Source organism: Motacilla alba, chromosome 2, assembly GCF_015832195.1.
Source record: "Motacilla alba alba isolate MOTALB_02 chromosome 2, Motacilla_alba_V1.0_pri, whole genome shotgun sequence".
Lineage (NCBI taxonomy): Eukaryota > Metazoa > Chordata > Aves > Passeriformes > Motacillidae > Motacilla > Motacilla alba.
The window spans coordinates 129,320,519-129,347,675 of NC_052017.1; the positions used below are offsets into that span (position 1 = coordinate 129,320,519).

At 38.6% G+C, this 27,157-nt stretch overlaps 1 protein-coding gene across 6 annotated transcripts in view; it reads left to right on the forward strand.

Moving 5' to 3' along the window:
• CPQ (carboxypeptidase Q) overlaps positions 1-27,157 on the forward strand; it is a 201,952-nt gene that overhangs the window by 92,444 nt on the left and 82,351 nt on the right. For all 6 annotated transcript variants that reach the window (XR_005255819.1, XM_038128054.1, XM_038128053.1 and 3 more), the window contains exons 5-7: positions 991-1,102; positions 14,450-14,541; positions 25,491-25,692. Coding sequence is in view for 5 of the 6 variants with exons in the window: in XM_038128054.1 (XP_037983982.1) it covers positions 991-1,102; positions 14,450-14,541; positions 25,491-25,692 (406 nt within the window). In the remaining variant the exon portion in view is untranslated. The remainder of the gene's footprint in view (positions 1-990; positions 1,103-14,449; positions 14,542-25,490; positions 25,693-27,157) is intronic.

Below are 27,157 nucleotides of genomic sequence, written 5' to 3' on the forward strand. Positions count from 1 at the left end.
GGATCCCACAGCTCTGAGACTTGCTTGACATCAGCTAACCAGAGAGGGAAGAGCATCCCTTTGTGTGTGGCCAGTTCTGAGCAGAACACAGGTGGTTGCTCCAGGGTTTCCTTCAGTTTTTCCTTACTGCTGAGTTGTCATAGGCTGAACACATCCTGCTCTTGGCCTTGTGCTGTTGTACCATTTTACCACACTGCCTGCTTGGCTCAGAGTTTTTGTCCCTCCTTGACCTTTCCATCGTAATCATAGATCCATCAGCCCTTCAGCTCAAGGCCCAGCTGGGGAACTGTCACACTTGTGGTATTTGTCTGATGCTACTTGTCAACATTTGAAGGGTTCAGATCTGAAAATAGATTTTTCTGGAGATGCCCATACTACTATTCTCTACTGTAGTCATAAAACCTTTGCAGAAAACCCATCTGGGACTTGCTACCATGTTTTAAAATATCCTTATGACTAATGAACTATAAAATATCTTGTCATTGTTGTAGCACATAGGGGATCTGCTAATAAATTAGAGATCCTCTGTGACAAGTACCATAGGTATATGGTAAAACAAAAACCTCTGGGAATGATTCAGTCTAAGTTCATAGTTTTTCCTTACGCACCCAAAAATAGAATTAATCAAATTTCATGCCTAAGGGCTTAAACAGATGGAATATGAAAGAAAATTTCACCAGTCAGCAGTGTAGTAGTCCTGCACCACTGGAAAGTATGCACTTTCGTAATGTACGAGATAAAACCTTTCATTTAAACATTTCTCACAGCTTATCTAGTTTCACTTAGACAGTGGTTTAAAGTAGTAGAATCCCAGATTAATATTCAGCAACTAGAGAGCAATGTTTAATTTTATTTGAAATATTTCTTTCCTCTGGTGCTAAATGAAAATGCAAACTTTGTGACAATGTCATTAAAATGCTTAAATACTAAACAGAATTTTCTGATTCAGTGTTTTCATGTAGATATGTTTTCTCATGACTACTTTTCCAGGTCGTATTGGTCAGTGGACATCTGGACAGCTGGGACGTTGGGCAGGGAGCTATGGATGATGGTGGTGGAGCATTTATTTCATGGGAAGCATTATCGCTCATTAAGGATCTGGGTAAATCTGTAATTTTAAAATATTTTTAATGCATTACATTTCTAGGATTTTCCTTTTATTCCCCCATATTTTATATGATGTCTAAACTGGATTTTCTATTTTATCCATGCCTCTGATCACAAATATTCATTTTGTCACTATACCCCTCAAAACTAGTTCAAAACAGACTTTTTAGATTGTTGAGTTGATATCCAAGGATGCTTTTCCTCCTTATCAGATGGAGTCTATTTTTCCTCCTTATTCCCTTTTTCCACAAATGTAACCTGTGGTCAAGAGGAATGCCCAATGTATTCATTAGAAACTAAAATCAGCTGCTGCTCCTGCCCTGGCAGCCTTTAAACAATAAACTGTCTTTCCCTGCTTCCCAGTGGAAAGATTTGTGCACTTCAACAATCTCAGTCTTTCTTGAAGAGCTCTTTGTAGACAAGCTCTGTCATATGATTAGCTGCTTGCTGACTGCAGTCATGAACATCAGACATCCCTGTGAGTTCCTATTCCTTTATTTTACATTGTTTGAACCTCTAATCTCTTAATTTCCCAGCTTTGGAATGATTGGATTATCAATCTGTAACCACAACAAAGTGCATCTGTTTAAATTTTTGGTCTTTTAGAAGCAAACTAAATAGGATTCTTCTACAAAGAATACTGTTTTTTGATTTTTTTTATGATGCTTGGAAAAATTGGCTGTGTTTTCTCCACTTTCAAGGAAAAGCAAGTTATTCTGCTGTGTTGGGTACTCTATTCCACTCAAAATAAACTGTTGTGTGTTTCTTAAGGGCAAGTTCATGGTGGCATTGTATAATTTTTATTCACTGGGTTTCCCTTCACGCATGACTGAAATGCATCACTTTCTTCTTGTTTAAATACTTGATTTCGTCTGGTAGTATGTTTGCTGTGCAACCTGTGGTGAAATGCTGTTCTCTCAGCTGGGAAGTGCTGGAGCCTTTGCTGATGCCCTCTGTTCTGGGCAGGTGTTGTTTCCTGCTCTTCTTTTTACCAGTGTTCTGCAGGAACACAAAGCTGGGAGAGGACTTCTGGGTCTTCATAGCTGTAGGTAACCAAGGGGCCTTTCATAAACTGGCCTCCATAGTAGATTGGTTAATGCATATTTAATATCTTATGCATTTAAAATCTGACCAAAAAAAAAAAGAAAAAAAAAAGGACAGCAAAATAAAAAGATGTGAAGATTGTGTGAGAAACAAATTCATGACTTTTATTTAAAATAAATTCCATAGATTGTGTTTTGAATGAGCATTGTGTTTTGAATGAGCATTGTGTTGCACTGTGGAGACTTTGTTTGATATTCTTTTGGACCCTGATAAATTTAGTCTCACACTAGTTCACCAAATACATTTGAAATGAAAATAAAACAACTCAGTTGACTCTATGCATGTGTAGAAATTTTTTACTGTGTCCAGGGAATCCTAAAGCCATAATACATTGTGTAGCCATAAAACTGTGTCAGCATTTACGAGTATAACTGATCTTACAGCCGTGGTGATATGATCCTCAAGCTGAAATGAGCATTCTGAAATATGATTTCCAGAATATTAATTTATTTTGTGTAGTAAGACATAACACCACTACTTCTGCCATGGTCCTTTGGGTTAATGAAGGCAAAATACTATTACACTATTAAAGCAGGGTTTTCAGTGATGGTCTAATAGCATTTCATCATGACATCACTGTGACCCTTGGACATGTCTCATGGACAGGACACAAATTACGCCTGTTAATTTGGATTCTGAAAATTTCACGTAATACTTGAAGAACATCCCCTTCAGCAGTGTATAGTTAAACTTAAGTACCAGCTTGTGCACCTGTTGGTGCTCATGCTGGCCGTAGACATCTCCTAACAGAGTAAAAAGAAGCATTTTCCCTAGTGCATCCATATCAAGTTCTCTGTGTCAACTAAATTCTCATAGCTGCTTGCTCTGCTGGTAGCTAATCTCAGAAAAATTCACCGAGCAGTGGTCATACTGACTATGGGTGTTCAAAGGGGTCTTTTCTCACCATTCATAAGGAAGTGTAATGAAACACAAAGGAAAGAAAAGCATGAATTAAATTCTTGAAGCCTTTATATGCCACTGATAGGCAAGATCTGTGGCAAGCTGCTTCATGGCTGATGTGCTTAAAAAAGGAAGAACTAGAAATGTTTCCACAGAAGTTGTTTATGTGAAGCAACATGAACATCTCAGCTGGTCATTACTTCTTATTCCTTTTACTGGGAATAAAGACATTTTTAGAGTCACTGAGGCAGTTTGTGAACTGGTCTGAACTGGTAAATTCCCTTTCCTTCAGGGAAGCCAAGGCTGTTGTGATTAGCTGAGGATTTCTGATGCTTAAGAAATTACCCTTTTACACTTGCAGGCAGAGTGTCCATGGCAGTAAACTTGTGCAACATGCAGTTTGTCTTCTGTGATGTCTGGCAGCAGCTGCCCTGCCCAGTCCTCTGCAGGCTTTAATCTTCTGATCTATTTTAACTAATTTTGATGGAAGCATAAAAATATTTAGAAAAAGAAGTTCTGATAAACTCTTCAAATATGTGAGGGGAGATGGACAAGTGCATTTATGTGCCACTTGAGGAGAGGCAGGAGAAGTCACTTTTATTCTTTTCTTAAAGATGGCAAACACCTGGTTACCAGAACACGTGTAGCATCGTGGTAATCACCAGTCTCTTTCCTTTTAATCTGTCTGCAAACTCTGTGTGATAGATTGCAAATATCTCCATGGCAGTATTGAGAGCATTATTTGGGGTAATTAAGAGATGATGGGAAGACACTGGAGGGGTTTTAGAGAGGAAAGGCTAACAGGTTCCCATCATTAAGCTGAGGGAATCCATGGGGTGTTGGATGAGCTGTAATGTGGTGTGATGAGAGGCTTTGGAAGCTGTAGGAGAGACAGCACTCAAGCAAATTGCAGTTTTCTAGTTTTACAGAACAACAGCTGTGTTGCTAATTACAGCCTAGAAATCTCAAACCCAACTTCTTTTCAGGTTCCATTTATAGTTCTAAACTTTTGTTACTTTGTTAGTTTATTTGTAAGGAAGAGCATCTCTGGAGCTGGCCAGTGCAATTTGCCTCAGCATTTTCATGTTGGTCCAGTTAGTGCTCTGGTGTTGTTTGAAACACAGCTTCTCATGTCCCTCTCTCACACAAGATGAGATAAAAGGTGAGATAAAAGACTAAATAATCAGCTACACATAGAACATCACCATAAAATCTCACAAGATTTATTTTGCTGCCATATTTTGTCTTTGGTTGGACAGTTTGCAGGACTTGATCCTGCTTTGGCTGTTGGTTGTCAGTTTCTGTGAAGGAGATGTTTGTCCTCCTTTCCCACCATTTCAAGCCTGCGGCTCTTCTTGCTTGGGAATCATACTTGTGTACAGGGTATTTGAGCAAGAAGCAGCTAGTATGTGTCCAGTGGATTCAGAGCTTTAGCCAGTGCTTTCTTCTGAAAAAACTTCAGAAATTATAATCGTTATGTCTTTTTTAATTAAAACATCTGGAATAATTTTTTTCCTCTTGAGAATAGGAACTGATTGGATATGTTACTTGACACTACAGTCTGGTTTGTTTTCAGAGTCCCATCTCTGCTAGCACAGGAGGAATCAAACAGTCAACAGGTTCTTTGTTCACATCCCAGGTTTCTTTCAGCAACATTTACCCACAAGCTCTCTTTCCTTGTTCAAGAAATGTGTTTTCTACCTTTCCCTGGCTGTGTTTGGGTCTCTCTTGCTTCATTGCTAGCCAGCTCTTGGTGCCCTGCCAAGCCCAGAGGTGCATACCTGTGCATGAGCTATTGCTCAGTCTGGGGACATCTTCAGAAGTCAATGGCTGAGCTGTGAATTTGTCAAATGACAAACATTTCCTCTTTCTCTTCAATAGCTTGAGCTGCAGCCAGTGTAAGGAGTTGCCAGTGGATGCTATCTGAACCCCTGCTTCCACTAAAGTAGTCAGTGCAGACTCCAGGAAAGGCTGCCCTCCAAAGACCACCACAGTGGTGGGCTGTGATGCAGAGTGAACAGTTCCCTGTTCGTGCTGCTGTGCACTGAGCTCATGTTCAGTCCTGTCTGCATACTGCCTCAGACCAGGAAATCTCTGCTTGGACTGTGCCTCAAAGTGCTTCTGGGAGTCCTGTTCTTCCATGTAAGAAAACACTTGCTATGGGGAGCTGCCAGAGCCAGTGAATACAAGCAGTCAAGTAGATGAACAGGGAACATTTTCCTCTTTCACAGCCAGGGTAGGATGGTGATAGAGCTAGATAGCTGCTAGAGTAGCTTGATGAAGGAAGAATGATTGTTGACAAAATCTAATCCCAGTCATCACACCTTTTACACAGCTTTTCTGCATTCTTAGACGATGATGAAACATGAAAAAGGGAGAAATGTATGGTGATAGATGATGGGTGCCATTTCTCTTCTTTGAGGATTGCCAGGATTAAGCGAAGTGGGGCTTCATAAATCAGCTTTCCTGTAGATGTAGACACGGATCTGGCGTGACCAAATTACTGCTTTACAGGAAAATGACCCAGAAAACTACAGAAATGTTTTTAAAACAATGCATGTAAGAATTTTAAGGTACTTAGTTCTCGTTACTCATAAGGAGTTGATTAGACAGTTTTTCCCCCTGAAAACTTATTTAAAATTGAAATTATAACTCACATCTAAATTAGACCCATGACTAATGCAACTGGAAAACCATTAGACAGATTTTTGTACAGTTCACTGTAGTCTTTGTATGAAGCTACTTTTCTCCAGTCCAAATTCACTGGCTAATATATGAGGACTAAAGATATGTTTTATTAAAAACACGATCACCAGAGTAATTCCTTTTCTGCTAGTTTAATTGAAGTCAAATAAATGCAATTTTAACATGCTTGCAAAATATTTTGTTAAACATTTTTCTGAATTTCTTGTAGTGGTGTAATTGTTTGCTGTCTAGGAGATATGTTGTGAAACATAATTAAATGACTACTTTTACAGTTTCTGGGTTTTTTTTCTTTAATCAAATATGCCTGATAATAACTTCTTGTTCTTACATTCTTTTCACTTTCCCAAGGCTGAGTGTTTTATTCTGACCTTCACGTTTTCAATTCTATTAAGTCTTCTTGATATGAAATATCTGCATATGCTGTTACACTACAAATGCATTTATTCCTTCATTTTAACATTTGGTTGAGTGCGTATTTAGCAAGTACTTAAATCTTCAATTTTCGTATTGTGTTGACATAGCAGAGGGGCAACTACAAACATAAAAGGTTGCTAATCTGGTGGTAAATTTAGATATACAGCCCTCCACAGCAATTTTAATCTCTGTCTTGTAGACTGCTGCTTCTCTGCAAGATTTAATTTACCCAGAAAATTCAAGAAAAAATTGGAGCTTTGATTATCTATAAAAATCTTTAAAGACCTGACAATGCTAGCTGTTGTGTGTTACTGGTTTTGTTTTTCAAGTCTCTAACATGGTTGACATGGTGAAGTGCTGAAATCCCTCCCAAATGAAGAAAGGGGCATCTTGTCCTTTCTGTCATTTTTTTTAAGGTATAAATGTTCAGTATGGAGACAGAAGTGTGCCTGCTTCATTTTCTGACTCATCAGCTCTCAGAATAGCCTAACAGATTTGTTTTCTAATCCAAAGAGCGGGGCAGCAGAGGCAGAATACAGACCCACCTCTCATTAAGATCAAACCATGTCTGGTATTTATAATCCCATAGAGTGTGGGAGTGGGCCCCACATTGTATTTTCTGCTCCACAATTTGATGAGATCACAAATACCCTTAAGGAAGAATGTGTTCCTGAAGAGGAATGAAGTGTGTTTTAAAAGGGGACAGTGTCTTATTCCTTTTGTGGGACTCAGGGAACACATTCACAGGACCAGAGCAAGGCATGGGGTGGAAGAGTTCTCTGCTGATTCTGTGCTTGGCTTTTTTACACAGGCAAGTTTGTGTTTCCTTTTCTTCTCCTTTTTTTCTTTTTCCTTTCTTTTTTTTTTGGTACACATCACTTGTAATGGCTTCATGACACTACACGAAACAGTTCTTAGTTTAAAACCCCATGTGCAGACAAGCACATTTGGCAGTACTTCTCATCTGAAGTGCCCCTCAGCTGTGCTGCCAGGTGGCAGGAAGGAGTCCACAGAGAAACCCTCTCTCTGGCACTGTTGTTGCCTGACTTGCAGCCCATAAGCACCAGGCTCTGGGCTTGGCTTGCCTCTTCTCTCCCTCACCTCCCCAGTCAAAGTGCTTAATCCATGTTATTTTTAGTTACTAGACTTGCAAATCATTCACAGATTTCCCTTCCAGTCTTGTATACCCTGCTCCTTCCTTGACATTTCCTCTTGGATATTGCATTGCTTTTTTAAAATAAATCTATCTAAAACCTCTCACATTTCCCTTCTCCACTCTTCTGTAAATCTGCTCTTCTGTCATAAGATCATCAGCCTCCCTAAAAACAGAAAAAGAAAATTGCTTGTGTAATCTCAGTATCTTGCTGCACTGCTGTTAAGGCTGCCAGTGCTCTGCAAATCCAGTCTTTCCCTAGGCTGGCTCACCTTGGGCACTGCCTTGCCCCTGTGCCCTCTTTGAAGGGCCTGTCCAAACAGCTGCTCACAGTCTGTGCCAGTGGCAGTTGTGTCCTCTCAAGCCCCAAAACATGTTTCTGAGCAAGCTGACAGCCCCAGGCGAGACTGAGCCGCAGTATCCGGCTTGGCTCATCACTCCACTTTGATTTCCCCCTCCCCAGCCCCAGACCTGACCATTTTGTGTCTTTTTCCTGCAATGCTTCATCTCCTCTGCTCCAGACCTCATCTCTCCTTATTCCAGACTTTCGACACTCAGAGGTTTACTTGCTTCCCAGTGCTATTTTTTGCAGTGCTTTGTCCTCAGTGCCACCAAAAAAAAGCTATCAACAGACAGAAATCAAGAAGATTGCACTGCATTAGACTGGTTTAAGAAGAAAAGAAAGACAGTTTCCAAAGTTAAAAGCTGTTTCCCATGTCTAATTTGAGAGTCACTGAATTAGAAATATATTATAATCAAGGTTTAAGTAGTACTAAACCGTTTTTTTTTTCAGCTGTTCTTTGCCTTGTTTTTTGGAAGCTTTTAACTTTGAAGCTCTACGAAGAAGGAACTGGAGGGTTCTGATTGGTGATAGAGTGGACATGACCTGGCAATGTGCACTTATAGCCCAGAAAGCCAAAAATGTCCTGGGCTACATCCAAAACAACGTGGCCAGCAGGGTGAGAGAGGGGATTCTGTCTCTCTGGTCTCCCCTTGTGAGACCCCACCTGTGCTGCATCCACCTCTGAGGAGTCCAGGATAAGAAGGATGTGGACCTGCTGGGGTGAGTGCAGAGGAGGGCCATGAAGATGATTACAAGGACAGAGCATCTCTCCTATGAGGAAAGACTGAGGGAATTGCATTTGTTCAGCCTAGAGAAGAGAAGGCTTAGGGATGACCTGATTGTGGCCTTCCAGTACCTGGTGGAAGCCCGCAAGAAAGATGAGGAGAGTCTATTTAGAAGAGCATGGTAGTGACAAGTGCAATGGCTTCAGACTTAGAGAGGAGGTTTAGATTAGATATTTGGAAGGAATCCAAATTCCTTGGTGAGGTGGTGAGGGTGGTGAAGCACAGGTTGCACAGAGAAGTTGTAAGTGCCCTGTCTCTGCAAGTGTTTAAGGCCAGGCTGGATGGAGCTCTGAGCAACCTGACCTAGTGAAATGTCCCTGCCCATGGCAGGGACGTTGGAACTAGATCATCTCTAAGGTCCCTTAGAAAATCATTATATGATTTTCTCTGTGAAATCATTATTTGTCACTCAATTAAAAAGCCAATTTCTTCTTAAATAAATGAGTACACAGGCACTTCCCTGCGCAAGTAGTGAGGTCAATTGTTTAAACCATAGATGGCTGTGTTTCTAACAAGAGTGAAAGCCAAAGTCCTTCTGGTTTAGAATGGAGATTTCTTCTGGAGGAAGAGGAAGGAAGGAGTCTTCAGAGGAAAAATCTGGACATCTTCAATTAACTGTGTTATTATTATCATCCTATTGATTACAGTTTATTTCTATATGTATATTCTTTGAAATTAGACAGGGAAACATGTTGCTAGTGGTAAGAGCTTTTTCTTTTCCTTGCCCATACCACAGGGTACATAAATCAGGTATTAGCAGATCGTACCACTGTTTTTGATGATGTATTCTTATCTTCTTTAGCAAAATGTGGAGTGCTAGTTTTATTTTTATTTTATGCTGTGTCATAAAATCCAGGTATTTATGAGAAGTGCATGCATGATAGAAATATCTCAACTAATGACACTCAGTAAATCCCCTATGTCTAATCAGCTCCAAACTTGAAAAAGGTAGGGAGTATAATAAGAATTTAAAGAATGCCAGTAATATCATTATGCATCTTGATATTTTTTGCTACAAATACTTATAAATATTTTTGTATAAATACCTTTTAAAGAAATTAAAAGCCACAGGGTAACAATGCAGAAAAAGCCATAGCTTATGTATGTTCACTGCAGCAGAGGACAATACTTGAGGATGATATATCTGTATATACCTCCCTAGTAGCTCCTAAAGCAAGTACATTAGTGACTTAAGGAGTATTAGAAGTAAGAGAATATAGAGAATAGTTTGGGTTGAAAAACATCATTAAAGGTCATTTAGTCCAACACCCCTGTAATGAGCAGGAACTGCTTCAACTGATCAGGTTGCTCAGAGCCCTGTTGCATCTGACCTTGAATTTCTTCATGGATGGGGCATCTACAATCTCCCTGGGCACCCTGTGACAGTGTTTCACTGCCCTCATTGTAAAAAGCATCTTCCTTAGATTTAATCTGAATCTACCCTCCTTTAGTTTAAAACCTTTGCTCCTTGTTCTTATTGCCACAGGCCGTGCTAAAAATCTGTCCCCATTTCTTGTTGATTCCTTTCAGTTACTGGAAGGCTCCTCTAAGCTCTCCCTGGAGCCTTCTCTAGTCTCAGCCTTTCCTCATAGGAGAGAAGTTCCATCCCTCTGAACATCTTTGTGACCCTCCCCAGGACCCACTTAAACATCTCCATGTCTTCCCTGTGCTGAGGACTTCAGGGCTGGATGCAGTACTCCAGGTGGGGTCTCACCAGGGGAAGTAGAGGGGCAGAATCACCTCCCTCGTTTGGCAGCGCAATTTATTCTACTTTATGCTCAGATCAAGGCTTTTCTAGGCCATTTATGCAGGGTCTTAGGAATGCATTACTTCCTTGTTTTGCTTTGCTTGTGTGTACAGCTTTTGCTTTCCCTATTAAATTGTCTTTATCTCAACACACGAGATTTTTAGCTTTTATCCTGCTGATTTTCTCCCTTGTCCCATTGGTGGGGGAGTGAGCAAGCAGCTGTGAGGGGCTTGGCTGCCAGCTGAGGTTAAACCTTGACACCTGTTAGTCTACTCACATCCATTTGCAATTTGCTTGTATGCCTCATATAAACTGAACAGGTACTTGACTTGCTTGTGTGTGATCCCAGTGTCTTGATTTGCAGGGAAAATATCTGTTTTTACAAAGGTGGAATGCTTTTTGTTTTTGTAAGCTGGTCAATCTTCAAATGACATTGAAGAAGCCTGTTAGCCATCTACACACTATATTCTTAGAAAATGTTTTATCTTTGTGATCCTCCCCATCAGTCAGGATTTATGTTTATAAAATAGGAAAACAGTTACTGAAGAAAATTTTGCATTTATAGTACTGATCTCTATTTTGGTTTTTAAAAGATGATTCAAGTTCTCCTTCCTGACTTGTAGGCTATATTGAGAATGAAGTGGGTTTATTTTTTTTTTGCTTTATATGTGACAGGCCATTATGATTTGTCTCTACATGTACAAAACAATATATTTCAGTTTTTCTGTGTGGGAATGTCTCAATTCTGTCACACATGAGCAGGACATGTAGGACATAAAATTCAGGTCTTGCTGCTGTTATCTATGAATGTGGGCAATCTATGATGATTTAAAAGAGAAAATAGAGTCAATAAGCCCTGCACATTGGTATGACAGAAGTGTTTGTGGTACCCAAGGAGAAGGACAGGATAGCAGCCACTCCAGCACAGAGGGAATGTAATAGAGCAGGTGTCCTGCTGTGCTTGCTACAGATGTAACCTTAGTCATAGATCGACCATATAGATGTTTTTATTTCATTCTTTAACTTGTGATTCCACATGCCCATAGGATCTTTTATGCTTGAGGTAAACCAGAAGAATATAGAGGCTGATCACCAAAATGCACTTTTGTGGTAAACTATGATTTTCTTTCAGTTAAGGGCAAGATAGAAGGGAGAAAAAAAGATAATACATTTTTCTAAAACACTGGAGTTTTGGAAATTCATCTGTAGGTTTTTTCTTCTGATAGCCTCTTTATTTTAATACTATGTAATAAGTAATTTATTCAGATAACAAGAAAAAAAAAGCGCAATTTTATTTGTATAACAGTTTTCCTTCATTTTAAAATTGCCTACCCACCCTTCTATGTTGTACCCATCATAAAACAGTTTCCTAGCCCAAATGCTATTTTATCATGTCTTTTCAATATATATTTGGCCTGTGATCTGAAAGACTTTTGATTTTGTGAAGATGATACCTTGCTTAGGAACCAGTAGTTTTAAAGAAGCAAACCAAAGTACTTACTTACTTTGAAACTTTGTAAACTTACTTTGAAAAAGTTTTGTAACTTTAATACAGTACTTAATTTTTTTTCCTAATAAAAACGTGCATTGAAAATATTCTCAGCAATTTTACTTTTGGATACTGGATTTGTTTGCTGTTCTTTGGTCAGATTAGCTCTGTTTTTAATAACAGGTAGATAAATACTTATCGCTTTCAGATTAAGATAATGAGGAAATTAAATTTTCCTCTGTAGACTTTCTTTGTATTTAAAATAACTGCCTCCATAGCTTATGTATTTTTATTTTTTTCAAGTTGCTCATTTAACTTCAGTAGAACACACAAATGAATTTGCTGACAGGAATCTGTGAGATGGGAAGAGCTGATACACCACGTCCCGGACTGGAGAGACCAAAGCTCAGCAGAGCTTTTTTATTTCCCCAGCTTCAATGGACAGATGCAATGATGGGTGAGGAGGGGGCCATAAGAATCTCTAATGTCTTTTCCACACGTGCACTGAGACCATCTCCAGCCCCTGGAGAGCAGGAGCTGAGGTTACAGCCCATCTGAGGCAACCATGAGGATGCCCTGGTCACTGGCCCAAGTCCCCCTTAGGGCAGCAGTGGCAGACTAAAGCAGCTTGATTTTTGCCTGGGAGGAGCCAGAAGATGCCGCTTCCCTGTCTTAAGCATTTCCTACCAAAGCTGCACTCACAGGCTTGGTGTGCTGGGCTGGAGATTGGACTTTGCTTTGCATTTTGTGATACGAAAAATAAGCCTCCTTTTTCCACTTAGACTGCAGTGCTGCTGGAACCATACTACAGACTGGCCTCTATGTTTTATACCAGCACTTCTTTTTTGCAGCCACCTCTTCTAACCAAGCTGCTGACACATTTGGGGTTATTTTGGGCTTAAATCTCTCTGACTTCAAACTGGGAGCTATTTTATTATCTCAGTTTTACCTCATAAACCATCTGACTAATTTGAAAAGCAAAGGAGGCTAATCCTTAACTGTTGTGATTTAGGAGAGCAGGGAATCTGCTGGGAAGTGTGCAGAAGGTTGTCTTTGAAGTAATGAAGTTTGACAACCTTTCTGTTTACAGTCAACAGATGAACATTCAGAAAATACACCTTTAAACTTGTTTGCACTTCTTCATTAAATACTGGAAAATCCAAGCTCTTTTATTTGGATTTGGGGTACTCCTTCTTTATTCTGCCTTCAGTTCTAAGGATTGCTAGCATGTAGTTTCGAGAAGAAATGTTCAGATCATATTCATTGTGTCAGAAGAAAAAATTAATGAAGGTCAAGTCTATTGGCAGTCTTCATCCATTTCAGTTAGGAAATGAAATAAGTTTTGACAGTGATACTGATATTATTTCTCTTCAGCACAAAAGTGTGTGTGGTACTTTATCACTTGTGATAATCTCCTCATGTTTTTTCTATATTTTTTTCTCTAACATAATTAGCATTCCACTGCACAGAGAACAGTTTTTTCTTTATCTGTTTGCTCTTCCATGCTCTCAAGTTTCTCTCAATGTATTAATTTATGAATAGAAACAACCAAATAAATAGAGGGAAGCAACTTCTATCTGATCAGTTCTGCCATGGCAAAAATGGCCTCAAAATATATCTGAGAACTTATCTTTCTGATTGAGCTACTGTAGCAAAATAGAAAATGGCTTCATGTTCGCCTTGTTTCAGAAAGTCGTGCATACATTTAGCAGCCGACTCAGATTCCAAAGTACAGATTGCTGCTTTTCATTTCTCTGATAAAAAGCAAAATGATATTACATAGCCCCTCAGTTCTTGAAATGGATAAACATTTCTCATAAAAATCCAGCAGCTCATTTTCAATTAATTGTAATAAATTAACCATGACAAAGCAATGGTAGTTCTCATGAAAATTTGATTTGGATCTGCTACGAGCAGATATGTATTACTTATTGCAGACCACCACAATGACAGGAGCACATGTTTCAGAAATCTATCAAGGTAGTTACTTTCTGGTGTGGTTTTCAGACACTTCCAGTATGTCCCTAAAATGTGCTTCCCTTGGGCTACTGCAAGTGGCAGCAGCACTTCAACTGCACACTTCTTCCTCATGTGGGCTCTCTCCCCACACACCAGTCTTTCACAGAAAAACCCACACTTGATATAGGTTGGTTTGTGGAAATACAGGCTTTTCATCCAATGGAGGCTGGAGACTCACTGTCATATTTTCTGGAAAAATCCCCTTGCCCAGGATTCTTCTCCTGGGAAGCCCCAGAGAAAAAGGAAAACAATATTATCTCATTTGCTTCTCTTGTGTTTTGCTGCTTTGGAATGTGGTTCGAGATTGTTTATCCAACAGGTGGTTGTTTCATTGGTTTCATTTGACTTGTTTTGACTTAATGACCAATCACAGTCAAGCTCTTTCTCTCTGGAAAGAGTCCTAGTTTTCATTATTATCTTTTGAGCCTTCTGTAAGTATCCTTTCTGTATTCTTTAGTATAGTTTAGTATAGTATTCTTTAATATAATATAGTATTATAAATACTATATGCATACACAAATATATAAATACATAAATAATAAATTAGCCTTCTAAGAACATGGAGTCACATTCACCATTCCTCCCTTCATCTGGGAACCTCACAAATACAAGAGGAGACCAATGCAAAAAATGCTCAAAATATATCTGTATTTAATACTAAATATTAAAAACTGTGTTTTAGGACTTCGTCCAAAAAGGACACTGCGCTTGGTGCTATGGACAGGAGAAGAGCAAGGAGGAGTAGGTGCCAAGCAATACTATCAGTTGCACAAGGTAAATATGTCTTTTCACCATTTTCTTGACAGCACTTTTCTCCCCAGTCTTATGACTTGGCTATTATTTTTGTCAAAATGTTCAGCTTAATAGCTCACCAATACCAGTGATTCCAGTTCTGCCTGAAAGTATATTTTCTGGTTTTAATCAAAAATGTAAACCTAATTTTACATGTAACAATAGGCCATGTAACCACACATGTGCATGTTCCACTTGACCTAAGATACTTTGTCAGAAAAGTCTTCTGAAACAGATATTTCATGGTGATATCTGCCATAGCTTTCAAATATAGCTAACCTTCTGAGAATGAATGACGAATGGTCCACATATGTTTGCAATACAAATAAATTTTGTTTGCCTATTATTTCTGCTTCATTGCATTTTCCCATAATATTTTACAATGTAAAACATAAAATAATACAAAGAAAAGTATTTTCTACCTTATCTTGATAGTGTTTAATCTATAATGTGCTTACCAATTGTAAGTTTTGTGGCATCTGGAACATCCTAAATGGTTGATTTCTGGTGATACAAAGAACACACAAACTCTATGATTTATGGCTATGAGGATAAAAATATAACATCTGTCTCTCCTGCCAACAGTTGCCATTTCAAAATACATCATGAGATAAAGGGCAGTTGCCAAAACTATTTTGGAGATGAGTCTTTGGAATATGCGTGTGTTTGGGTGTTTTTTCCACAGAGAAATTATACTTGAATAATTATACCTGTATAATAGAATATACAGAATAGTTTATACCTGTATAACTATTCTAATATAATCTTTTATTCTTCTCCCTAATTACATAGTATAACCCTCAACAATGGCTAATACATCCAAGGCAGTGACAAGGTGAATGCAAATGTGCCTAGGAAGTTAACTTGTCTACAACAACATGAAAGCAGACTTGCAAGCAATTCTTAAGAGCATTTTTTAATGCTAAGCAATTTATCAGAATAAATAAATGGAAACCTCACTTTGAATCAAATTCATTGTGATGAACCAAATTAGATCAACTTGCATCTGCAATAGAGTTGTCAGAGATAGGTTTAGAGCAGTGAGAGTTTTCTTAGTAATTGATGAACAATCAAATATTTCCCACTAACTAGTTTTATATTGCTAAGACGTATATTTAACTACCCATGTATAGTGTACCTCCTTGTATCTCCAAATTACAGGGATAACTCAGCTCTGCCCTTTATTTTGGAAGAGATACCCAAGAGCTTGCTTTCTCAGCTTCAGGGAGGTGAGAGGTTGCAGTTTAGTATGTGTTAAGGACTCTGGGTTTACTACTGGTACTCTGATATTCAGCAGGATTAAACTAGAATAAAATATTCTGGAATAAGTAGCACATGAAAGAGATGCTTCTTATGTACAGAACTGCATTTTGGAGGAGCTGGAAGGATGGTCTGTGCACACCACTCATCAGAAATGTATCTGAAGATTTACCTCTGTAGATGTCCATGCTGGACAATAAGATCCATCCTATGGTGGTGATGTCAGCAACACATGAAATTGTCTCATGTGTGTCTCATCTTTTTCCAAAATGGCTTTGTTCCACTGTTGTCTCAAAGATTTCTATTCTGAAATAATACCAAAAAGCAGACCTAAGGATCAAATAGGGAAATATAAAGCAGGCTGGGTGTTACTTGCAAGATATTTGGTTACTTTTTGCTTTTAAAATGTTGAGACAAAGATGTGTCTCAGTTCTTGTTCTGCTGGTGAGATTTCATCTGGATGTTGTGCTCTGCAAAGAAAGCCCTGTCTGACTTAACAGTTTGTAATTTACATGGAGAATTAAAGCAGAAATGACATCCGTCTGTTGTTTGTTGTTCTTGTTTCCCCCCTGCCATGTGATCTGGCATAATTATAAATCGATTTGACTATAGGATGTTGCATTACTCATAATAATGAAATAAAGTTGATTAATACTGTACATTAAATTTAGCATGAAAAATAACTTAACCTTTTAATGATTTACTTGCTCAAATTTCTGGCAATTAGGATAGTATGGCACACACATTGCTTGCTGATGGTAATGAGTACAAGTTAAATAAGAGTGGTATTTAAAGATGCCTTGTAAAATGAAAGACAGCCTGTATGACTCATCTACATAGCTGGACTTATGAGTTCAGTTTGCTACAAACAAGTAGAAATATGAATGCAGTAATTCAGCACAGGCAGACACAGATTTCCTTGGCATAGTAAATTACCTCCTCATGTCAGTGGAAATGTGGCAAGGGAGAAGAAATGAAGACAATATAGTACTGGACAAGTACAGATGCTCTTATTTTTGTCACTTATTTATTATTTCTTTCAATTTAAGTTCAGGTTCTTCTTCCTCATCCATCATTGTAGGTTGTCACTGCTAGAAAGTGGATGAGTTACTGCAGAAATAACTGAGATAGCAGCATAGTGGTTTTACTATGGTGCAAATAATTAACACATATCCCTGTGTAATAGCATTATTTATAACACTCAAGCTTTTCTCTAGATCCCAGTATTATAAGTTCTGATTATTAAAGCTAGTGATGGGGTATATTAGCTGTTCAGAGCTTTATCAGAATGTAAGAGCTGCCATATTTGTTGATCAAAAGCTCTAGTGCTTTAGACAGTCTAGTGCTGTCTCCTTCTTTCTGATAGCATCGAGTAAAAATGTGCTTAGGAAAAACATATTTGCCCAGCTGCAGTCAGGTGAAGCTCAGACACATACGTTACTCACACAACCATGCTTTTGGTTTGTCAAATATTTTTCTGGAGAGCATCACATGGTCCTCATCCATTGTTTTCTTTGCATGATTTTTCTAAGCCATTTCCAAGAGTTGAAAGCCCTGTATTTTCCAGCAGTTTCACTGCCTCCATTTGTGCAAGGGTACCTGCAACCCACCAGGACATCACAGAGCTCAGTCTTGACCATGGAGTAGAAGCCTCTTGGAGGAATCACCAGCACCTTTGTTTCCAAAGGAGATACCTGTTGAAGTGCTCACTGCTTTTAGCTGTCAGCCAATAATTAGATTTAATCCCAGGCTAGAAAAAGAGTTGATTTTCCTTAACGTTAAAGATCCTTATCTTGATAAAGAACAGTGAAATCAAAGTATCTAAGCTCAAATCAGACTGCAGAGCTTGGAGTTTGATGCTACATCTGAAGTCTTCTTCCAGTGCTTAGTGTTGTGTTACCCAATTGCTGGGTAGGGCTCTTCTGTACAGACAATACAGTAAATAGCTTCAGAATCAAGAAACATTGCAATGCTACTTTCTCATACAAGTCAAATTGAACAACTAGAGGAACATAATTCTAGAAGGCCTCATGATGCAACTCTTCAGTACAGATTCTGCTACAACCTTTACCAATGACACCTGAGTGCCCTCAGCCAGGGTTTTTTATGTGTTTACTCTTATGCTGTCTTTGTGAAGGGAGAAAGAAATATATATAATGAAGTGTCTGTCCTCCTTTTCATTGCTTTGGACTAGATTCTCTGAAAGGTCTGTGTACCATGAAACAAGGTTACAGTTATTTACCCAGCTGAATTAAGGGACTCTGAATGACTGATAATATTTATTTTGGAATAGAAGTATTGCGTACAATGTCTTGGAAAAGCAAATATATTTTGTAATGAAAAGACTAAGAGATCCTAGGCCACATTCAAATTTACTTTAGTAACTTGGTTGTGATCACTGGAGACATTAATTTGTTATTAATTCCATTCAAACCCCATTACAGAAGACATTCTCAATATTTCTGCATGTTGGTACTCTTATATTAATGATATTTACAGTACTTACCTCAATTTCTGGTGCAAATACCATACATTATTTTAACTTTTTAGTAAAGGTTTAACTACATTTAAAAAATCAATCATGAGTGTTTACTATGGTTTCTTTTTTGTATTTATTACCAAGATCTGATATTTTACTCAAACTGTGTCTGCATGAAAACAGGACTTTCTGAAATGCTGGCATTTATTTCATGCTAGTTTAAGTACACTTTGTTGATGATCCTACAAGATTTCTACTGTGATTTGCTAATGAGTTGCTTTTTCTAAGAAGCGAATATCAAAAAAATATCTTGTCACTTTCAGGTGAAATGATTCTTCTCCAGAAAATATTGTCTCCTTAAAACCATAGTTTTCAGAAGACTTTATATCCTGAGGTACCAAATATTCTGGTGAAATGTAAGACATGAATTTGTGTCTGATTTGAACCAAACACATAAAGGACTTTAGTGGGGATTCTTTTATGCCAGGAAAATGTGTTGACCGTTAGCCTTTTGATTTTCCTCAGGCACTGCTCTCTGTAATCAAAAATTATGTAAAATTATTGCTGCCTTTTTAGGTCATTGATGTCCTGTTGATTCCTTTCATTGCAAAGGGAAAGAAATGCTGAAAGAGTGAAATGTCCATTTGCAAAACTACAGAGAGAAAGAAATCACATTGTGTTCTCCACTATCACAACAGGTGACCAGTGGTGCAGTAGCACCACTGATTGTATTAAGCACAGTAAAAATAGCATAGTCACAGAATTATCTTTTACACCAATTCTAGGTCCATGGGAATTCCTAATTCCCTAGTATTTAGGAATAAGCTTTCTTGTGAAAGGTGCGGAGAAATACAGATTTTTGCTAAAACACAAACCCAAGTTTATTCCTTACACTGCCTGAAGGATGGAAGACCCCAAATCAGTTATGACAGCATGTCTCCTGGATATCTAGTCTTCATTCCATGTAGATAAAATTCATACATACCTAGTGTTAGAAAAACTTTTCTCTGTGCATCTTTCTTCTCTTTCTGTCAAGCAAATCTTCTGTGTGCATCTTGCAATCTTCATCCTCCGTGCATCTTTCTTCTCTTTCTCTCAGCAGAGCTGCCAGTTGAATCTGGTAGAGATTCTAATAGAGAATCTTCTGAAGATCGCTGCTTCCAGCTCATCCTTCAGGCAGATTCACCCATCCCCAGGTCCTTGGTCCATTGGGGTGTTCAGTTGTAAGAAAGTTGGCTTCTTCCTTTCAAAACTCCCTACATCTGTGAAAGATGTAGAAAATTATGTACGTGCTCTGATTGTTTTTAAGGTGCTGCAGATTTGTTTTCACTTATCTTTTATTGAAAGTTGCAGAAATACTCATTAGCCTCTTGAAGGAGTAGTGTGATTTACATCTTTGTTTGAAAGATGTAAACCACAATTTTTAATTTTGGCATTGCTGCCTATTTTCTAGTGAAAACCTAAATCCTCGCAAAAAAAGGGCAGTGGTGGGATGGTCATTCAGAGCCCTAGACATTGTTTTGATACCTTTGCATTTGAGCAGTAAAAGGTCTAAAGTTATGGAACATTTTCCTGGAAGAGAACTTATCTTTGATATGCCCATTTGTCAAAGAAAAAAAATCTCCCAAGACAAGACTTTAGGCATACCTTACTTAGCCTGCTGCCATGTTCAGAGCTCTCTGCTTTCTGTTGTCTATCATCCCAGGGAATTACAGTACTGAATGGTCACCTCTGTGAGTGCTGGCAAATCATTGTAGAGGAAACAGCCGCAGTATTGTACAAGGCAAGACATTGCAGTAGCATGTTTTTAGAGTGAAGTGCTAATAATTACATGACCAAATTGCTCCAGGGCTGTTGAAATTACTGGGAGTTTTGTCATTGGCTTCTCAGAGGTCAGAACTTGTAACTGTCCTACAGAACAAACCCCTAAACCTGTAGGCTTTTTTACTTACTGCTTCCCCATAAAACGTGGCAGAAGAATATTTTATCTTGTTACAAAAGGATGAGCATTTTTCATACCTTGTCATCTAGGAAAAATTGTGCTTCTAAATCTTCAGCTTTACATCAGCTTTCTCCCATATAATGATGGGATAATTTACAAAAATTAATAACTCACAGTGTTCCCGATTTTCCCTGTCTTCATTCAAAAAGAGTGTAAATGGTATGATCACGCTTGTGGCTGGTATTTATTATGCCTTGATGCTGGTGCATCTCTGCTTCATAACAGCTGTTGTGGTGTTTTTTCTCTAGTTTCAATTTATCCTGTTATGCTTCATTAAATTACCTTCATACTATACAGCAACTCACAATTACACTACATCATGTTTATATATTATTGAATACTTAAAATATGTTATTTATGTTGCTTTTTTTTTTTTCTTTTCTAGCTGTCACATGCATTTAGGTGTTTCCAGTGTTTTTTCTTGTCTTTCCTGTAGTCTTAGTTGCCAGCCTAAAAAATTGAGATGCTGATTTAAACCTTTTTCTAGTACTGCAAGTGGGATGACCACCACTTCCCTGTGAGTTCTACAACACGGTTGCCATGCTGTAGTTGTTTCCTGACTGCTCTGGGACAAATACTGGAATACAAGTGTTGTTGTTTCCTAAAGTTAAGTGTAAATCAATAACAGAAAGCTGAAAGCACAATGTCAGATTAACTGATGTCCTTTATCACTGGAACAAATGAACCATTAGTCAAGTGCTTTGTCATTACAGACTTCAGTATTTTTCCTGTAAAGTGGTGATTCTTCTCAGTAGAACAAAAAAGAAAACAGTAAATGAGCTGTTGGACAAGTAATACTCTATTTTAAACAGCCCCAAAGTATTGAAGGCTTTTAGGATAGTTGTTCCCTGCATTAAACTTTCAGGTATGTCCCTGCTTAAGCTGAGTAAGAGGGATTGCCATCCATGACTCAATTGATTAGTCATGAGATACTGCAGTCTAGTTTAACATCTGGTAAGAATTAACAATTGGGATTTGACTGAATATTAACTACTGTAAGCTATACCTACTTGGGATTACCAGTGGCTATCCTAGAAGATGTTTCCTACCAACAGAAGTACCAGTTGTATATATTACAAGGGTTTGTTTTCTGAATGGAAGGAGTTTACTGTAATTACAAGCTAAATGACAGACCACAGAGGGTGGGACAGTAATCAGAGGCAAAGGGTCTGGTTGGAGGCCTGTCACTGGTGATGTCCCCCAAGGTTCAGTACTGGATCCCAGTATCGTTTACCTTTTCACCAATAACTTGGGTGAAGGAACTTGCTCCTCAGCAAGTTCCCCAACAACCCAAAGCTGGGAGGAGCGGCCGATACCCCAGGGTGCTGTGCAGCCCCTCAGAATGACCTCGGCAGGCTGGAGAGATGGGCAGAGAAAAACCATCTGAAATTCAACAGAGGTGAGTGCAGGATCCTGCACCTGGGGAGGAATAACCCCAGGTACCAGTACAGGCTGGGAACCAACCTGCTGGAAAAGAGCTTCATGGAGAAGGACCTGAGGGACCTGATAGACAGCAAGCTGTCCATGAGCTAACAGTGTGCTCTAAGAAGGCCAAAGATATCCTGGGGTGCACTAGGATGAGCACTGGCAGCAGGTTGAGGGAGGTGATCCTGCCCTTCTACGCACACCTGGTGAGGCTACAACTGGAACACAGCATCCAGTTCTGGGCTCCACAGTACAAGAGAGATGTGAAGCTCCTGGAGCACGCAGAGGGTGAAAAAGATAAGGTGAGAAAACAACTGCAGCTGTCATAAATGTCTGTAAGTATCTGAAGGGACAGTGTCAAGAGGATGGAGCCAGGCTCTTCTCAGTGGTGCCAAGCAAGGACAAGAGGCAACAGGCAGAAACTGATGCACAGGAAACTCCATGTGAACATGGGGGGGAACTTATTTGCTTGTGCAGGTGTAGTGGAACAGATTGCCAAGAGGCTGTGGAGTCTCCTTCACTGGAGATACTCGAGAACCATCTGGACACAATCCTGTGCCACGTGCTCTGGAATGGCCCTGCTTGAGCAGGGAGGTTGGACCAGACAATCCATTGTGCTCCCTTCCAACCTTGTCCATTCTGTGATTCTGTGATTTCATGTTATCAGGTTTTTGCCTTAGAGATGACAAGTACTCATAGAACTTGTACTATGAGTACTTTTTAGTTCTGCTTAGCAGAGACAAAAAATAGATTGTTTATAGAGAAAACAGAAATAAAATGAATTAAAATTAAAAACTTAAAATAGGAGAAGTATTGGTAAGGACTGTGCCTAATTGGGTATTCATTGAGAATAGCAAGCTATAGAAAGCCAATTTTTCCATGCAGTATTTATTGAAATGTTTCATTTAAAAATTCAATTGAAGAGCTAAAGATGACATAATAAAGACAGATGATCTCCTCTGCTACAGTCATAAGAAGGCAGAGGATGAAAGTCTCTTTTGATGTTCAGAGAATTAGGCAGCAGGTTACACAGAGAAGTTTTAATTTTCTGGTACATACCAAGAGAAGTGGCACAATATCAAGATGCAGCAGATGAGATTACATTCTGAAAAAAATTACCTGCTGGTTTAAAATGCTTATTTAGATGGTACATTCACTAGGAGAATGATTGAAGGAAGCAGCTGAGCCTGCAGTTATTTTTTTTAAATCTTTCTGGTTTGTTTGTTCCTTTGAATTAGTCAAGGAGAATGTATGGTCTCACCTCACTTTGTTAGTAGCAGTTAATCCTGCCTCATCGATGGCAAATGATGACAAAGCATCTTCACTATTTTTAAGCAGTATATTTTAAGCATATTTTCCAGCATGTTTTTTCTCTGTGTAAGTAGAAATGCCAATGTAGATGTACAAAAATGGGAAAAGGGAAACCAATCTAACTTTTTTTAAGACTGAAACTTTCAAATTTGATGGTGAGTAGTTTTATAAGTAATCCTATCTTCTAGTGGACCAAATATTGAAAAAGCTTTCTCAAGGACACATGGTATTTCAAGTAGCTGTGACCTGTTTCTTTTTTGTTCCCCAGTGAAGTCAGTTTCTCTCCCTAGGGTGTCCTGTTTTCATGCCTCTCCAGCATGTTCTCAGAACTGAATAGCTTTCTTACAGAACAACAATATGGTGTAATGTATTGTGGGTGGTTTGTTTACTCAGTTTCATATTAGAAACACATGCAAACATTTATGTGAGAAAACACAACTGAAGAGCACAGCAATTCTGCAATAGTAGCAGTTTATGAAGTTTAGAAGCAGTTTATGTTCTTAGGATTCTGTTGTTTTGAGTGATAAGAGAGATTTCTTTTAGGTGTCCATGCTGTTCCCATGCTCGCTCTTCTCACTTCACTGCCCTTCCCCCGGCCTTACTGCTTTCCTCATTTCAGCTGCTCTGAAAACAGACAGAAGTCCTGCTTTGGAAACTCAACCAAAGAAGCTGAGTACTACAGCATCATATTTATGTAGGGCTCACTATACTTAAGTTAGCTTTCACTGGCAATTCAGAAGCACACTGAAATGTGTGTTGTCTTTATTAAGACTTCCTCCTTGGGCATATGATAAAGAATATTTACATTTTGAGACATTCTTTTTATTATATCTTTGTCATTGGAGCATCACTGGTTCCTTTTAGCCTACAGTGTGCTTTTCTTGGCCTGCTTCTCTCCCACCATACTCAGTCTGTAAATCATTATTCATGTTGATGCTCATAACCTCATGACTGCATTTTGTGATAGGCCTAGACACCATATGTAGCCTAATTATTTACATTTAACCTTTCACAAACTGAAGATGCTTTTCACTGTCTAAAAATGGTGATTGCCAATGAAGTGACTAGATTGGTTATTTACACATTGATTTCCAGTAGTTAAATTGGTGGATAAATTGGTTATCTTAAGATATTACAACATCTACAGTTTCTTTATCATGCAAAGGTTTTACATTAAATTTTCTAACTACTGGATACATTTCAAAGTTAAAAGTAAATAGTTCTGCTCTGTTAGGATTGTTTCACTCAAAAGAAAAAAGTTTTGGGAAAGTGTTAAACAGTTCTTGGCAAATTCTGTAAAAGACATCTGAAAACTTATGTGGATTATTCACAGCCACCTGTAGTACATATTTTGGTTTATATACAGAAAAATGTAAAAGAATTATTTACTGAATTGTAGGCTTACATATGCTGGTAGTGACATGGATCTTTAGTTGCTGCTGTCACACACCCCTTGTAATGATTTTCTTGTAATAAATAACCCATGGCAGCCATAAAATTCAGGCATGAGATCTGGGCATAGGAGTAAAACCTGCAGTAAGTTTTCTTAGTCACATTCAAGGACGCCTGAAGTATAGCCTTTTTTCTGCCTGACTAGCTTTTTAAAAAGTTATGTGCCTCTCCAGGTCTCATTTTTTAATGAGATCTTCATCAATGTAAAATCCATATGTATTTAATTCCCATTAGACCTTTGTAACTGAGCCATCTAAGCAAATACGGTAAGTAAATAAAATGCTAATATTTGTTCTTTTAGCTTAAAATATTCTTCCAAATACACACTAAAAGCGAATGTTATTATGCTACTTGTACACAAAATCTTATCTTTCATGTTTCTTGTGAGGATTTACCTTGGAAGCACAAATTTTCCTTAAAATAGATATTATTCCTTCAGGTCTGGAGGAAAACCTTGGCATTTGAATCCTCCAATCAATATCAGAATTGACTACATGCTATATTGAAAATGATGTGTTTCTGAACAGGCAGCAGCTGGCTTTTAAATAGACTGTTCCTCACAGTCTATGAAGGTTTTGGATGCCTCTAATTTTAAAGTCAAAGCACTTTATACCCTCTCCACTGCAACAGAATTTCAGAGTCTGAACTCTGAGAAGAAAGGGAGAGCTGCAAATGAAAACTGCAGTATGGTGGTGATGGCTTAACTTTCTAGGTAGCACTTCAGAAGTCCGAAAGCAAGTATTTGGGAACAGCAGACCAGTCATCTTGTGGGTCATACAGAATATCAGTGCCTCAGAATATAATTTGAACTGTTTCAGCCATTCCCATACAGAAAGATAGGTCCCTTCATTTATGCTTACATACACATTTTCACAGGGAGCATTTCTCTGCTTCTGGAAACAAATTTGTTGTGGTATGCTCACAATGACAACTAGAATCCAGTATAGGATGCCGGCTAAAATAACAACCACAGCATAATACCTTCTTTTCTTGCATGTTTAGGAAAATATCTCCAAGTTTGATATCGTTATGGAGTCTGATGAGGGCACCTTCCAGCCATCTGGCCTGGGTTTTTCTGGCAGTGCTGAAGCCCGGGACATTGTGAAAGAGGTCATGACTCTGCTGCAGCCCATCAATGCTACGGATGTTTTTGACACTGCAGATGGAACAGACATCGCTTACTGGATGAGAGACGGGGTGCCTGGTGAGTGTCCCTGGAGCCTGGCAGGGGACGCTGCTCCCACTGAGCCCTGCCACATCAGATGGGTGGTCCCATGTTTTCAGAGTACTAAGAAATTCTTTCTGCTACGGAGTAAAATTTACCATAAGTAAAATGCATAAATGTTAAAAGGTGACCAGAGGAAATAGGACATAAAGTGTATTTGAGCTGCAGTTTAATAATGGTATAGATTATACGTAGAATGAAATGCCTAAAATCTTCTTTTCGGCTTTAAGGATTTATAATAATTAATCCCAGACTGGTGGTTTATAAATAGTAAACCAAGGCAGAGGGGAATTCTCCAATGCAGAAGAAATATTTTTTAAATTATTATTAGTTTTACTTTGAAATTCAGGACTTTTTCTCTCTGTTTTATATGCTGGAGAAACAATGTTTTTGAGATGTGACATTTAAAAAGCTATGAGTCATTAAGGTGTGATAAAGGGGTAAAACTCTGAAAAGCTTGAAGTAGTTTAGGGGTTTATTTTGAGGATTATATCTGGCTCCAAGCAAGGAGCAGCTTGTTGACAAAGAAACTTGTAAGCTGTGAGAGAGATCCACCACTGGCAGCGCCCCCATGCAGGAGACCCCCACACTAGCACAGAGACTTTCAGAGCACAAGAATCCCAACCTGAGGCCAGCCTGAGTGAATTTCCACTTGAATAATGGTAAAAAGAAAATTTCATAACAATGGTATTAAAAAAGTTATGATCAGTTTTAAATTTTAAGGTTTTCTCCTGTGTTTTATGGCTGAAGTAGGCAGGCACATTTCTCATGCTAGTTTTACTACTTGCTACTATGTGCTTAGAATCTTTTAATATTTAATTAACCACTGTTTTTTACCTTGTGGAAGAGAGTGAATCATGGAATATATTATTCTTATTTATGGTCAGAACCCCTTGCTTCTCACTCACTTAGGGTGTACAGAGATACCATAAAGTTGACTGCTTCCATAAATGTATGGATGTCTAATTTTGAGCCCAAAATATCTCTGCTGGCAAGAAGTACGGATGAATGGATATTATTAAACAGTTAGCAATTCAGCTTCTGTCCTGCTCTCTGGGTGAAGTGGAATCCGTTCAGCACCATGTCAGGCAGCTGTGACAATGGCATGCTGAGTTGATCTGGGAGACTGTGAGCACTACTGAGAGTCTGTGGCCATGCATCATCCTCCACAGCCTGGAAGTGCCTGTGAAAAGATGTCTGGTCCAGAATTTCAGACCAACATATCTGTGTTGTAGGTGAAATATAAGAACTCATCACTCAGCCTATGTTTAGAAAATGCAAGGGTATCAGAATTATTTCCTAGGTAAGGTGCTGGCAGCATTCCAGGGGGTCCCTGGGGACTTGCTTTGTGCTTCCCATCTGAATGTGACAGATTATGGAAGAAGAGAGAAAAATTTAGCATTCAAATGCCTTATTTTCAGTTGATGATGTGAGTGGTGCTTGT